General features: G+C 38.3%; 1 protein-coding gene across 2 annotated transcripts in view; it reads left to right on the top strand.

Moving 5' to 3' along the window:
• Positions 1 to 15,846, top strand: part of LRP1 (LDL receptor related protein 1) — a 320,650-nt gene that overhangs the window by 79,007 nt on the left and 225,797 nt on the right. For both annotated transcript variants that reach the window (XM_063293930.1, XM_063293929.1), the window contains exons 3-4: positions 8,065 to 8,187; positions 14,394 to 14,531. In XM_063293930.1, coding sequence (XP_063150000.1) covers positions 8,065 to 8,187; positions 14,394 to 14,531 — 261 coding nt within the window. The remainder of the gene's footprint in view (positions 1 to 8,064; positions 8,188 to 14,393; positions 14,532 to 15,846) is intronic.

Genomic DNA, 15,846 nt, shown 5'->3' with positions numbered 1-15,846 from the left:
TGCTGGATCAAGTCAAAGTCTGTCTAGTTCATCTACCAGTCAGTAATTAGCCATAGTCCTCTAGGAACTTAGGATGTCAGCTTCTGTTGGTTTCCAGCATTTGGTCCTTTGTTCAAACATGGGTTTTCTATTTCAGGTGTTCTCAACTTTTTACATCTCTTATCCCACCAATCACTGAATCTGGACTCTACCACGGTAGAAATAAATCCCCATTTTTTTTGGGAAGAAGACATTTATTAGTGGTGTGCAAAACATTTCAAATCTGAAATGTTTGCAAACTTGTAATGCCCTGTTTGAGCTTGAAATACCCTGTTTCAGAACAGCTGTACCCTTATTGGATATGTCCTGAAGCTGGTAGTGATGCAGGCTTGAAACACCCCCAAGGTTGGAATTGTTTTGAACTTGAAGCTTTGGCACACTTGACATTGACATGTTTACAGGCATTTATGTGTTTGCTAGTAGCCAGTGTGACTCCTTGAAGTAGGGCAAAATGACAAGACATACCATCAGACCTGCAAGAGAGGAAAAGGGAATTAAACCTGGATGCCTTAGGGTCCTCTCCAGTCAGGGGTGTGTTTAAAGTAGGCAGTAACTGGTTCTGACAATAATTCATCATGTTAATCTTTCAAAGTAGTTAACAATCAGGATGTACCAATGTACCTTTTAAAAAGTTGGATTATTTCAACAACAAAGATAAAAACATAACGATTCACAGCAATTCCAGTAAGAACAGGATTCTCCAACCAGGACTCCACTAAAGCTTCCAGTAGAATCAAGCTTTCTCGTTGCTTTGATTATCACAAATTCAGAAATCTGCTCTGAATAGTACAGTTGAACTAAAATTAAAATCCCTGAGGAATACACTTGTTTTTTAATGTAAATCTAACAGAAAAATGTCATAATAATAGCAAGTTTGGTTCTGGTTGCTTTAGTCAGGGAGCTGAAGACTAGAGGAGAAATAACCTGCTATCCCTCCATTCATCCATCCATCCATCCATCCATTCGCCTTTATTATTTTTATAAAAAACTCAAGGGAGTGAACATACCAAATACTCCTTCCTCCTCCTATTTTCCCCACAACAACAACCCTGTGAGGTGAGTTGGGCTGAGAGAGAGGGACTGGCCCAAGGATGGCAAAAGGATGAGTGCTTAAGAATTTTTCCTGATCTAACCACACTTTTTAAAAAAGTGTTAATATGGTACACATAATTCAAACAATTTAAAATGCTTTATTAATTGTGAGGCATTAGATGTAGTTCTAATCTCACTGGTCATACATGTGCTTCAAATAGGATTGAGGTAATACCCAGAGTCGTCATGAATTAAATAGGTATATGTACACATAAAAATGTGGGATAAATTTTCATCCATAAACCATAATTTTGCACATTACAGAATCAATAGAAGTTATTAATTAGGTCCTTACGTTCCAGTAATTGCAGTATAATTAGAGCTGCTAAGCCAAAAACTCAGTTTTTTTCACATTCTGCCTGGACAAGCTGACTGTCTGGAAAACCCAAACCCTGTTAAATGTGCTCCTGGCTTTCTTTCCTACTCTGCCTGGACAAGCAGGAAAAATGCCAGTGTTTTACATAGAGAAGCTTGTCTAATGTGTATAAAAATTTGACAGCTTGTTCTCAAGAACCAAATCAATCTGGCTAGATAGCACCCCTGCCTCCAGCCAAGCACCACTCTACAACTTTCTTGATAAATAGGTGGGAAAAACAAGGTGGCTTAGTTGGGTGGGCTTTAGCTGCAGTGACCACCTCTTGGAGCAGTATGTGCAAAACTCCAGAAAGGAGACACAAAGAAGTTGACATGGATTGAGAGTGAAAGCAAGGGGCTACTCCAGCAGGTCCTCCTGGACCTGAATCCATGGCATTGTGATTGGGTTTCATGTTCTCATGAATATGAGACAGTGAAGCCACCAGTGGAGCTTAAAAGCCTTGCATTCTTCTAGTTGGCTTTTGTGTACAACTAGCAATTGCTTGCCACCAGTTGAGAAACCATGTTTTTTAAAATCATTTAGCTCTCACAGCTAAATAGCTTATCAGGCAAGTGATACTTGGCTCTTTGAAATGATAGTAAATAACATGCTCAACTCACTTAAAGAAGCCACATGGGCAGAAGTCTTCACAGTGACCCCTCTCCTCTCTTCCCCAAATTGGCATGGGAACAAAAATGAAGTGATGGCAGGCATGCTGCTTGGACTACGTATAAAGCAGGCAGCAGGAGATTTCTTGACCTGAGTTGGGCTGCAGATTTATTAGGCAACATAATGGCTTGAATTTTGCTAACTGCAAGGTTCTGGATATGTTTCCAAGCCATAAATAACTGTAAATTTTACTTTTTTAACAAAATGAATTTTATACTGCGCAGGAAAGAACTTCATTAGTAATATTTTCTCCCATCTTCTGAATTGTCTTCCTGGTTGTTTGTAATTTATAATCCTTTGTGCTGAGTACAGGATGGTGAATTATCTGATATCTCCACTTTTTGGCTTTGGTGAACATGCACAATTTCTCTTGATGTTAACACAGTATTGAATCTTGTAATCTCAGGCCAAGTTGCAATTGCTTGTCTCAACAGAAAAAAGGAACATGTTTTTTAGAATAACTGTCACCAACATGGTGCTAGTTTTCTGGCCAAATGGAGATTTTACCTTTAGTCTGTCTTTTCTTACATACTAATGGCACCACTACTAGTGGCAGCACATGGGTTCTGCTGTCTCATTCTCAATTTAAAGGACACAGGCAATCTTGTGTGATTTGCTCCTTAAGGTAAGCCTCTCAAGCAGGTGCTGCAGAAATCTCAGCTTTATGATGAGCTGCACGTTTGACTCCTCCTTCACCAGAGGTGTAAAATTGTTGAAAATATTGAAAAGATTTTCAGGGACAGTGTTTCTGGGTTTGTCCAGCAAAATCCCTGAAATTTTGAGAGAGGAAAAAAAAGAAAAAATATATGCTGTTTTTACTTTTTTATTATCCTTTACAATCAAGTCTATTGCTGTATAAAATGTGTAATTTCTATGCATAAGTAGATTTGATGTATAGGATTGAGAAGTGTGGTTGGGTTCAAACATTCATTTATGGTCCAAATCTATAATTTTTTTGTTGTTGCAAATGGAGCTATAAACTCCTCAACCTTTCTGGAATGTAGCCTTCATTTTAGGAGAAGCAGGCAAGCAAGATGTAAGTGCAGAAAACAGAAGAACTCAATATTGTAATTTAATTTTTAAAACAGTTAATGCATTCAAGACTTGGCTGTCTAGAGTATGAAAGAGGTACAGAATATACTAATTTTCAGAAGTGCCGAGGAAAATTTTATTTATTTATTTATTTATTTTATTTATTCAATTTCTATAGCCGCCCATCTCAGCAAGTGACTCTGGGCGGCTATAGAAATTGAATCAATCCTATACATCAAATCTACTTATGCGTAGAAATTACACATTTTATACAACAATAGACTTGACTGTAAAGGATGCTAAAAAATTAAGAACAGCATATATTTCTTCTTTTTTTTCCTCTCTCAAAATTTCAAAATAGAAGGAGGTGTTGAGTTCAGAATATGCATTAGGCAATGGGGAAAATAGGAGGAGGACGGAGTATTAGGTATGTTCGCTGCCTTGAGTTATTTATAAAAATAATAAAGGTGGGATAGAAAATAAACGAACATGCAGGGTGGCCACCATGGGAATTCTTGGAGTGGACACCCACCAGGTTAGAGGACTCCTTGTAAGGTAATTCACTGCGTCCCACTTTTCTCTCTCCTGGAGAGTATATTAGCTTGCCTGGACTGCTGCAAGATGGACAGAAGGCTAGCATGTCATCTCCCTGTCCTTTCCTCCTTGTTGATGAGTAGCCTATCAAGTCTAGAGGGATGGCACAAGTCAGGGATGAAGGTGATTCTCTTATTTCTAGGCAGAAAGCATTAAAAAGTTGCTGGCTCAAACTGTGTTCAGCCCACTGTGCCTGCCTTCTTTCTTAAGCAGTAAATAGTTGCCGAAAGTTCTTTGTGTTTGTAATCAAAACTGCGACAATGGTGATGAGGGTGTGGTTTTAGCCTTCCCATCCAACAGCAGTTACACACACCGTCCCACATCTCTCTCTCTGTCGCTTTCACACGCTCGCAAAAACACAAGTTTCACTGATGCCAATGAGAGAGCTTAATATAATTAGCAGCTTTGGAAGAGGAAGGATTTCACTGAGGCCTTGGCAGATTGGGAAGGCTTAGCTGTTCATCATGGTTCAAATCACAACCTCATATCTCACACAGATGAATTTTGATTTCAAGCTGCATGCTTTTTCAGCAGCGATTCTTTTGAAATATTTTCCCCAATATTCTAATATGAAGTGTTTATTATAGTTACAATAAAAATATTCCACTGGATGGTAATTTATCCTCTTCTTTAGCAGAAGAACCTTCAACATGGCTTAAGAGCAGCCGTATTATTATTATTATTATTATGGACGTTCTTCAGACATGTTTAAGGCACTTTTGCTGCTAAATAAGCAGATGAAATATAGCAGCCTTTAAACGAAAACGGTATGTGCACCAAAATAAGTAATATTCTAGACCTGTTCAGAAATTTAATTGCTTCCTCAAAACTGCATCTGCCTTTTTTTTGTCAGTTATTGTGGAAGAGAATGTACTGTTTGCCTCAGATGAAGTATATCTCCATTCCTCTGTGTCTGATTGTTTTATGGATTTCCTCTTTTTTAAAAAACAAAACAAAACCCAAAACACTATTTTCCCCAAAAGGAGCAATGCTCTGTCTGCAAAGTCCTTGATGTATAAAGTTAGGAGGAGATGACAGCATTGTTCAGAAGGGAGGAATTTGGTACCAGCTAAACGAGGCAAGTGCCTCTTAGGAGCAGGGCTGCACGGAGTTGTTGTTGTCATCTTCTCTTTCTGGTTTGGGATTGTTTTGCTGAAATCAGCATGGCGGTCGTAACAGTTGTGAACTTCTTGGTTATCTCCAGAGAGTGAGTTGTAGGAATATGATACAGCAGGCTCAGCAAAGAATGTTGTGGTGTTGTAATATTACACACAGGTCAGCAGTGTAGTAGCCTCGAGCATCCATTCTGTCCTAGAAAAGGTGCTTGTAGGTTCCAAAACTGAAAACTGGACATTTTTGCAAGATTTCAGGGTGCGGTAGAATAAAGAGTGGATCTTCATTGCAATCTGTTTTATTCAGTTTCATGATTAGGTTATGTTCTTTTTATAGCTACCCATCTCACAAAAAGGCATTGGGGAACCCTCACTTCTTCTCTGGGATAAGGAATCAGTGGCCCTCTCTTTTAGATTTCTTCTGATCATTGCCTGTACCAGGATGGTTGAGAGCTTTCTTTGAGAGTTTTCTCCTTACAGAGCACATTACTTACTGGTATTTAGGACTGAAGAAGCAAAATTATGTGAAAAACATTCTTAATGCTTGCATACTGTTTACCTCTTCATTTGGAAAGAGTTTCTCTCTTTCAAATGGCAAATAGTTTGAAGAGATGGACAGCTTTCTGAAAGATATCCTTTAGCCAAATGTATGCCTTGTTTGCAGAGAGCAACTGTTCCATGCAGAAATAAATACATCAGGAGCTTGCTTGCAGCAGGAGCAGGCAAGCACTCTTTTTTCCATTCAGGGCTGATTTGCTTCAGAGGTAATCTCTTAGGAGCCCTGTGCTGGCAGTGAACAAGGCCAGAGTTTATCCCACACTGCCTTCTTTGCTCTTGTAAGATCATCACCATGTCATGCTATTTCTCCCTTGTTTCATCTCTTAAGAATACAGAGGGAAAAAGAGAAATAATGATTTTTAATTGAAATAATCACTACCCCATGGTAGTCTTTATCACATCTATAGGTGGTGCATCTGTCCATGCACACATGCTGTCCATTAGCTGATACATATCCCCTCTATTTCATATATGACCCCCCCCCCAACTTCCCATTCTTTCTACTTTGTTTCCTTGTCCCTTCTCTTGTCACCACACATTTCCTTTTTCAACTTGCCTGGGACTTGTTGCCTCATCTTAGGTTTTTGGCCTGATGTAGTCTAACTCTTGGTGCTGCAGAGAAGCCAATGCATGTACAAGCATGGAGACTTGGTCATGAAGCGCAGCAGCTAACACATCTTTTTGAAAGAAGCTATGCCATTGTAGGTCTGTTGCTGGCCCTCCAAGCTGGTGTGTATCCTGCTGGTGTTTCCTTGAGATGGTATGAAACATAGCTGCTGAAAGAATGAGAAAAAGAGACTGCCAAGAAGGCATTTACATGACTTTGGAAAGCCAACTGTGCCGCAAAGTGTGTTTTTGAAAGATGCCATCTTTTCTAACTGCTATGTACTTTGTCTGGGCCTCTTAGTCTGCCAGTCTCCATCCTCCTTGTGGTAGTTCTGGCAGCAAGTATGGAATGAATGAGGCATTGATTCATTTAATTATTACATTTTTATACTGCTTAATCTGCCAGAATGATTTACAGCAAGACCAAACAATTAAAACATTCATGGTAGTATATCAACATATATCCATGGTAATAAAGCAAACTACTTCAAAAATAAATTATTATCTTAATTAGTAATAGTAATAGAAGTGGCAGCGCTATCATCAACCAACCCAACAAAGAAGAATAATGCTAATAACCAATAGTGAAGTAATTAACTACCAAATGTAGAGGAATACAGTGATGACCTTGGAGAAAATATATTAAGACTTTTAGTAAAACATGAGCTTAGCCTGGGAAAATAGGTAAGTGTGAGAAAGAAAGTCAAGATTGCCCAGCCTTGATTGTCAGGTATAAGAGGGAGGGAAGGGAAACGTTATCAGGCTTTCAGGATTTTGTTATTATAATAAAGACTATATTAATAAGGTAGAGTTCTAGTATTTCTTGTGTTTCCTGACCTGGGCTACCTCAAAGGACTGACATAAATGCTCTTTGGAAGAGTTCAGTCTTTAACCGTATTCCAGAATGGGTGAGTCTGACTTATGAGAGGAAGCCATTCTGTTAAGACTCGGGGTATAACCAAAAAGCAGCACCTCCTGGCTTTGTCCCACTTTACTTCACAGAAATTAGGAACAGCCCACAGTTGCTTATGGGATGATTGTACTGGACAGATTTGACTCTGATTGGAGTACAGCAGTGATCCTGCAGATAGGTTAGACCTGTCTTCCCCAATCTGGTGCCTTCTGTATGTGCTGAGGCTGCAACTCCAGGGAATTCAGCACGTTTGAGTGCTGACAGATTGGGGAAGGCTGTGCTAGAATAATGGTGCATACACTAAGGCAGAACGTTGCAAGTTGACCAAATGGTTACTTGTTCTTGTAGCTTCTAAATGAATAGAGTTGGGTCCTGTTCTCTTGGAATGTGCCATGTGTTAACTTCTAATTTACCTGCCTGGATTATAAAAGCAAAGGCTACAGACATGACTTAAACATGAGAGGGGGTTTTGCTGAATGAAGCATTCAGTTTGCTTCTGATTCATTATTTTAGTAATAATTACAATGATTTTGTGAGGTAGGCCCACATGACTATCCTGTGGCTGAGTCGAAGTGAATAATGGCTGACCTTAAGGCTATTGAGATCAGATTAGATACAATCTACATTCTTCTGGTGTACTTGCCCCTGTAAATTGTTAGATGCTGGCTACATAAACTTAGTATTTGACCAAAAGGTAAAACTGGAGGAATTGCCGTGGTAGTTTTTGTAAAACTCAGATTTGAGATTCTTAACAGCTTTTCTAGTACAAACACTACATAATTTAAAACTATGGTTCCTGGTTTGTGTTTGTGTTTAAGCCTTTCATATGTAAATTGTGGATTTCTGAGAGATTTATTCAAATTAAATGATGTTTAAAATCTGTTCTGGATTTTTGCTCCTGCTCTGCTCTGATGAATACCTTTCATTTTAAGAGTACTCTTTCCTGAAGTATCATGAATATGCATGAGCCCAATGGCATTGTCAGAATCAGTTGCTTTTTAAATAGCCAGCCTTTGAAATTATTGCCAATGATGTGTTTTACAGAAGAAACTAACTTTTTATGCTTTCCTTTTTTCTTGTCTTTCTTTATCTAGCACCGAAGACGTGTAGCCCCAAACAGTTTGCATGTAAAGATCAGATCACGTGTATATCCAAGGGCTGGAGATGTGATGGAGAGAAGGACTGTCCAGATGGCTCTGATGAATCACCAGATATATGTATGTATCTTTGCTTCCTCTTCCTTCCCTGGTAATTGTTTTTATAGCTATTTTGTATTGGTGACCTGGGTCTCTATCCATTCACTTTCTTTGAGTGATCCAAGACTCATGGCATGCTTCTCATAGCTTTGGGGATGTTTGAAAACAGCCAGCACACACACAGGTTTTATGAGGATTCTCCACTTTTGGAAAATGACATTTATTACTCACGTTTCTGTGCAGTTCTTATTTGTAGGCAACTGTTCCAGACTGGGTCTTATGCAGCTGAGAAATCCTTTGATCCTACTCAGCTTTTCTGATGGTTTCCCTTCCTCTTCCCCTTCTTTGGCTTCCTCCTCTAGAAACCACTGGCCTCTTAGGATCGTAGTGCTCCTAACTGAAAGGTCATTAAAAGTTGCCTGGTTACTTATCTGCTCCATAGAGAATTTCTCCAGCAGAGAATTTTGCATCATATGCAGTATTAATTCTTTTAGCTGGAGTTGCAGGAGACTGAACCTTGGGCTTTCTGCCTGTAAAGTGTGTGCTCAGCCTTTGAGCCATATTACTTTCCCAATAATAAGTATGGTAGGGATGGTCAAAATGCCTCCCCTGCTGCCCCAGAAGCATTACTAGGAAAAGTTGAAAGAAATTTGGACTTATTTATAAATGCTAGAGATGTTTTGTCAGAGGAGGAGCCTTAACATTGTTTTGATTTGTGAGAAATGCCAATGGCAGCTCTTTAGAATAGCCAGCAGGCATTCAATAGATGGTGGGAAATTCAGGAATAGTTGAAAATAATAGGAAAAGATGCTGCATCCCCATGTTGCTACATTAAGTAGTTCCCTGCTACCTAACTTGTAACCCTCATAATTAAACCAAGGATATGACAAAATAATTTAAATCCACTTCTCCCCCCTCTCTATGTGAGACTTGGGAATGTTAATTAATTCATTAAGATTTCTATCCCACCTTTTGTCCAAGATCTCAAGACAGTGGACATATCCTCAATTTTTCCCCACAGGAAACTTCTGAGGTAGGTTGGGGTGAGACTTAGGGGCTGAGATGACGTCATGGAAGGATCTTCCAGGCAGAAAAAAATAAGAGACTTTTTTCAACAACAAAAATTCCAGTTAGAAAGTTTGGTGATATGTCCCCAGATGAAAGTGCTGGATACAAGAGACAAGACCTTTTCACTTATGAACTCTTTTGTTGGAGAGCTCTTCCTCTGTATTTGCCTTCAGACAGAACAGGAAAAGAGGCCTTTTCAAGCTTTCTTGGAAGGCTTTTCTGATTGATGTTTCGGCTATTTTAATATGTTTTAATGGATGTAATTTTAAATGATACTGTCATTGAGATGTATTTGTGATCGTTATGGTTATTTTTATAAGCTGAATAAATGAAATTTAAAAAATTGGGGGGAAATACAAAAAATGCCAAGACCTACCTACCTACCTATGAAACAAGAATCTATATATATGAAACAAGAAACTATTACACAAGAGGGTTGACTGTGGAGGACTGTTGAAATTAAAAATATCCTAAGAGATTGAAGAGATGCTGAATGACTTCTTTATATCTGTCACAGAAGATGTGGCACAAATATAACTGACATTTTCAAACAAAGGACCTTGACATAAAAAGTAGCATCAAGAAACAAAATTCCAAACCTTTTTCTAAAATTACAAATGATCAGATCACTAGATAGTTTCTCAGAAAGTTCTAGGGACTGTCCAGGAAACTATAGGGTGACTAGTTCAATGGCTATGCCTAGTAACTTTCTAAAACCAATAGCAAGCACCATTAAAAATCATTGGGGATATAAGAGAAAAGTGTTACTGAAGGAATATCCATGTTAGAATAATTAGGAAATAAATTAAAAATAAAACTGCCTTTATACAGATGTGCAATAGGACCACATTTGGAGTATTATGAATAGTACTGATCACTACTTGGAAAAAATACTGAAGAGCTAGAATAGTTTAAAAAAAGAACTAAAATGATTTAGGGGCTGGAGTAACTTCTGATGAAGAATGGCATGTCAAGCTTTTTAGCATAAGAAAAAAGGAAAGAGAAAGAGATAAGGTATGTATAAAATATGCATGTTACAGAGAAATTTGATAGGAAGAAGGGTTATTTCCACTTTATAATTTCATACCCCAAGGTTATCCAGTGAAACTGAATGGAGAGAGATTCGGGGCAGATAAAATTGAGCACTACTTTCCCTTGTAGATAGCTAAGCTATGGAATTTGTTCCAGCAAGATGTGAAGGGCTGACAACCAACTTAGCCTTAAAAGGAGATGATGCATATCTATAGCAGAGAAAGGTATCAATGACTGAGTCATGAAGGTATTTGTGATTTTCAGGTTCAGAGGAATAGGCTCTTGATGTCACATTTGGAGAGAAGGAATAAGAAGGTGCTATGGCGTTCATGTTCTGCTTGTGGAGCTTCCCAAGAAACATCTAGGTGGTTCCTGAGAAACAGAAACTTGGGCTTGATGGGCTTTTGGATTGATCCAGCTGGGCTCTTCTCATGTTTTTAGCTGTAAGCAAAATGGGACCAAACATGTTCCTTGTCCTTTGGCCCAGTGCAATTAATTCCTGATTATAACAAGAAAGCAGATTTGGCTTCTGGGATATCTGCCAGATTCCCCCAGGGCAATATTTTGAAATGGGCAATCATTGTGAAATATTAGACAGAGGCCAGAAGTTAAGTGTTTTTTGTATAGACGTGCCTCTGGAATGAGATGCTGTTATTGTAGCAAGACTGATAAATTCCATTTGATCTCAGTTTGCCTCTAAATTTGAGAACAGAGTCAATTCAGATCCAAATGTTCAGTTTTTTTCTTGTTAATTTTTCCATATTGTCATTTGATACCTAATGGAAGAACTTGTGGAAGATCAAAGCAGCTACAACAACTGCATTTTTACTATGTTCTGATTGCAGAATTGATGAAATTTTCTTACGAGTTTCAGTGGCAAATGCTATACAACTTTACGTGAATAGATTGCTCACTGGAACACAAGCAATAACAGTTGCACTTTGTCAAATATAAAATGCTTCTGTAAACAAAAGAAAAAGAAAGAAGCTTCAGTTCTGCGGACAGGTAAAATACTACAAAATATGCTGCTTATTAATGGAGAATTGGTACCTAGTGGAAGTTCATAACTCTGAAAATTATTATATTCCATTTTCCCTGCCCTTCACCAAAATAATATATTAGGGCAATATACAGAAATTGACTTGCTAACTGCAACTTAATTTTCCCCCCAAAATTGGTCTGTATATTAGCATGATTCTTTGCTTATTATAGTACACATACAATATATGTGCGAGGCAGTTTTTCTCAATCTGGTACTGCCGAAATGTGCTGGATCACAATTCCTAGCATTCTAAATCAGCATGGTTTAGAGAGCTGGGGTCAGGAGCAGACGACATTAATAAACTAGGTAGAACTCAACATTAAAAAAAACAATAACTGAATACATTTTTCAGTCAGCATAGAAGTATTGATGTGAAGCATGCCAAAAAGGAAAAATAGACTCTGACTTAGGAGGCTTATCCCATATGCAAACATCGTTGATATTGCTAAGATTGATATTAGAAAGTGAGCCGTTATCCCCAGCACTGGAAATTCATGGTGGGGGTGGGGAGGGATTTCAGGAGAAAGTCCTCCAACACTAGAAAGATAAGGGGGCATCAGTGCGGTGCCACAGTGGCGTGAGAAAGAACTAGCTGAACAGTCCCAGAAGATGGAGAACTTCTCAGTCCTATGATTGTAGTGACAGGCAAGAGCTGCCCCAGACAGGATCTGGAGATAAAGGAAACAGGAGAGGAAAGCTGGAGGTGTCAGTGTTAATATCCATGTTGGTTAGATTTATAGAGTCAGTCTGACAAACATTTGCATGCAAACACCAGGAAATCTCAAGCATATCCCAAACAATGGAGCCCCTGGTTGGGATGAACTCATCATGGCCAATTTAGCTTCTTCTGGATTGTTTCCACATATTTTAGAGAGCATCTGCATATTAATTTAAATGCAGACATTAATTATTACATTATTTGTTATTACTAAGGTTTTGGACTGCTGACAGATTTGGGGCAATACCTGCAGAGGCTTTCCTCTGAGCTTTCTAACCAAAGCATAAATATGTATTAATGCAGGCACCAACCATAGATCATCCGTAGATCAAGTAGCTTCACTGTCATCTAAAGGCAGCCATTTGAAAAGGCTGCAGCTGAGGATGAGGATTATTTGAACAGGTCTTTGATAGACCATCCCTGACTATTGGCTATAGTAGCTAGGATTTATGAGAACTAAAAGTAGATACCTGGAGGAGACTAGCTTGCCTATCTCTGCCCATTCTAGAGTAGCCCTGCCATTCAGGATGATGGGTTAACATTACTGTACAGGGCTGGGTGAGGGTTAAACTCTTTGTCCTGAGATACTTAGCTATGGGAATTTCCCTGCCCAGTACAAGACTTAAAAAGATATTTTTGGGGCACTAATGGAGGTTCTTTTTCATTTTGCAAGCAGAGGAGTATATTATCAAACTAAAATGTCTGGAGAATGAAGATTTAACCTGTCCCCTTAAGGCTGTGCACAGTGGTCTGAACTAGATTTAGTCTGCAGTCCCCAGCACTTTCCCCAAATTACAAAGCTACATGCTAAAGATACGGGTTTAATATGTGGTTTAATATGTACTATGTTACACTTGTAACATCTTTTAAACTCAAGTTCTATATTTTAATTTGAAATGTTCTGGCTTGTACAAAAATTGCAGAATGAGAGGATCAGTAGGACATTTGGTTGTAAAGGTTGCAAAATTAAAGCATAAGGAGAGTTATTTGCCCTATCAAAGGAATAAGAAGATGCTAAGCAATATTTATTTTAATTCCCAGTTAATGTGGCCTTTATTGATGCTGGTGCACATCAAAAGAATTATAAGTATTAGTGGAATAGAATGACCTATGTTAGGAGGTTTGTTAAGATTTTGAACTGTGTAGAGTTATTGTAAGTTGTCCATAATCCTGGTTTCCACTGCTGGTGCTTACAATTGGAGAAACAGTAGCAGTAATAACAATAGCAACTGCTATTTAATATTAATAATAATTGCATAATAGTACTAGTCCTGATTTTTCTTTTAGCAGAAATATTCTGTGATATCAGCTTAAACTTAATGTGGTTGAACTTTTTTTTTTTTAAAGAAAGAGCGGAATCTTCTGTTGTTTTTACCCCTAAAATGTGATCCCTGGTTAGCTCTTTAGACTGTCAGTTCAGACCTTCTTCTCTGTTCTGCCCTTTTCAATTGTATTTATTTCTGGATTGTAGCCAACTCAGAGGGCATATATTTATGAGCAAAAGAACAGCAACTTTTAAAGTGGTTTTCTAATGTTAACAATTCCTGTCTAATGCAGCCATTTGGGGTGTACCACAAACTTGTCCCATGAAATAAATTAACTCATTTATTAGCTTTTAAAAGAGGTAAAGTAGTTTGTTAAGGGTCTTCATGCCAGTAATGATTAAGTGGCTGATGGAAGGACGATTCTACATGGCAAACCACTTTGACTGATGGACCAGTACCCACCATGGCCCCTATCCTGAGCCATAAAGGAATCTGGCTTAATTAATCCTTGATACAGAATTACCCAGCTTGATTTGCTTAGTGTGCTTCCCTTGGAAACACAGTCTGAAGTTTCATAGCCTTGTGGAAACAAGGATATGGGTCAGCAATAAGTAGCTTTGTTCCCTCCAGATATGTTGGACTGCGTGTACCATAAGCCATAGTCAGCATGGGTTCAGTCTAAATCCTTTGTAGTCCAAACTACTCAAACATTCCCTAGATGAATTCAAATTAATTTTAAGACAGAAAAAGAGGACTCAAATATATGCTTTAAACCAACATTACTGGGAACAGAACCAAAGAGACTGGCTATTTACTGTAGCCAGTTGAGCATTCATTTAATCAAGGTCTCTTGGATCCAAATCTTGCATTATGCCTGTTGGATTCTTCTGTTCATTTCTTTAGCTAATCAAATATATGAGTTCATGTATTGTCCTTTCTAGATATAAAGGAACATGCAGTAAAAGAGTCTATAGCTTCTTCTATGTCTAAACATCATCCATACGCATAAGATTCCATTCCTTGTTCCAGGATTTCCTATAAGATAATTCTGCTGGGACCCTTGGAGGTATTCATAATGGCAGTGGTTCTTCGTATTTTCCAGGTCCACAGAACAAGGTCTCAAGGTGCCATCCAAATGAGCACAACTGCCTGGGCACTGACCTTTGCATTCCCATGACCAAGCTTTGCAATGGTGAACGTGATTGTGTAGATGGTTCAGATGAAGGCCCCCATTGCAGAGGTAAGTTGCACAGTTGGATAAATGCCAGCTAAATGGGAAGCAAAATTTTGGAAGTCCTTGGTGTTAAGAAGAATCTGACTACAGTATAAACTGCCGTTGTCACACTGCAGCAAAAGGGCTGACATGATCTTGGTTGTGTTAAGAAGAGAATAATGAGTAAAAGTCATTCCTGCTATTAGTAGGGCAGCAAGCGATCAAAGAAGCGTAATTAATAGTAACTAGATATATGCACAGAAGTATAGTGAAAAGAGGTGGGGAAAGATTGGAATCAGTGGATTTTTTAAAATGAGAGAATGAAGTCATACTCTTAAAAGTACACAGAACAGTATTGTGTGAATGGTGCATTCTGTCTTGTATCTAATTTAGATTTTTGCTCTAATAAATGAATAACAGCTCAGAATAATTAGCTTTCAGACACAAGCTTACAAATTATGTGAGATTGCTAACTGCCATTTCCTCTGAAAAAGAGAGGAAACTGCCCCCTTGCTTTGTGAAAGCTGCTACCATGGGTTTAAAAGCCAAGATTACTATTAATTCTCACTATTAATCAAGCTTACTATACTTACTATGCTTTGTGTGCATGGTATATATTCATGACAGGCTCATAGTTTCATTCTTGTTTAAATAACATTATAAAATGCAGTTAACAGGGAGTAAAATGTAAAAAGGGCACAAACTAACTCCCTGTTAACTGCATTTTATAATGTTATAATGCTGAAGTGACCCTGAAGAAAACTAGGGAATAGTTTTTTTACTAGGGAAAAGAAAACTAGAGATCGAAAAAATTGCACATATTGGAGAACGCAGGTACTTTTTTTGTTTGTGAAATGTTACTTCAATCCATCCTTCTGTGTGCCTGCAAGGGTTATGTAGATGGTTGGAGATATATTTGAAGAGAGTCCAAAAAAGATGGGCAGAAGAGTCATGAGTGTTATTTGAATACTAGAAAATAAGCCTGCTGTCATGAAAAGTGTAGGCAAATCGAAGTGAATGTACTTTAAGGAAGAGACAATTATTAACTTCCAGCTTATCAGTATAATCTGAAGAAGAATTAGATAGGTTTCTGATAGAAGAAAAAATAATGGTGTTTAGCAGGCTGCTTTGCATATTAATTAGTATGCTCAACTCTGTGCACACTTGTTTGCAGTTCAGCAAAATTCTCTTTCAAGTGAGCCAACATAGAATTTAAGCTTTGGACTGTTAGAATGCAGCATGCAGCTCTGGCACCTTGAACAGTTCAGGAGAAAGAAGTGTGCAAAAGCAAAAAAAAAGCCCAGAACAAAACCTTATTTCAGTTTCCTTGCAGGCTGCTAAA

The sequence above is a fragment of the Candoia aspera genome, chromosome 2 (assembly GCF_035149785.1).
Source record: "Candoia aspera isolate rCanAsp1 chromosome 2, rCanAsp1.hap2, whole genome shotgun sequence".
NCBI lineage: Eukaryota > Metazoa > Chordata > Lepidosauria > Squamata > Boidae > Candoia > Candoia aspera.
Note: the sequence above shows the minus strand (reverse complement) of the source record. Positions and strands in the feature narration are given on the sequence as shown.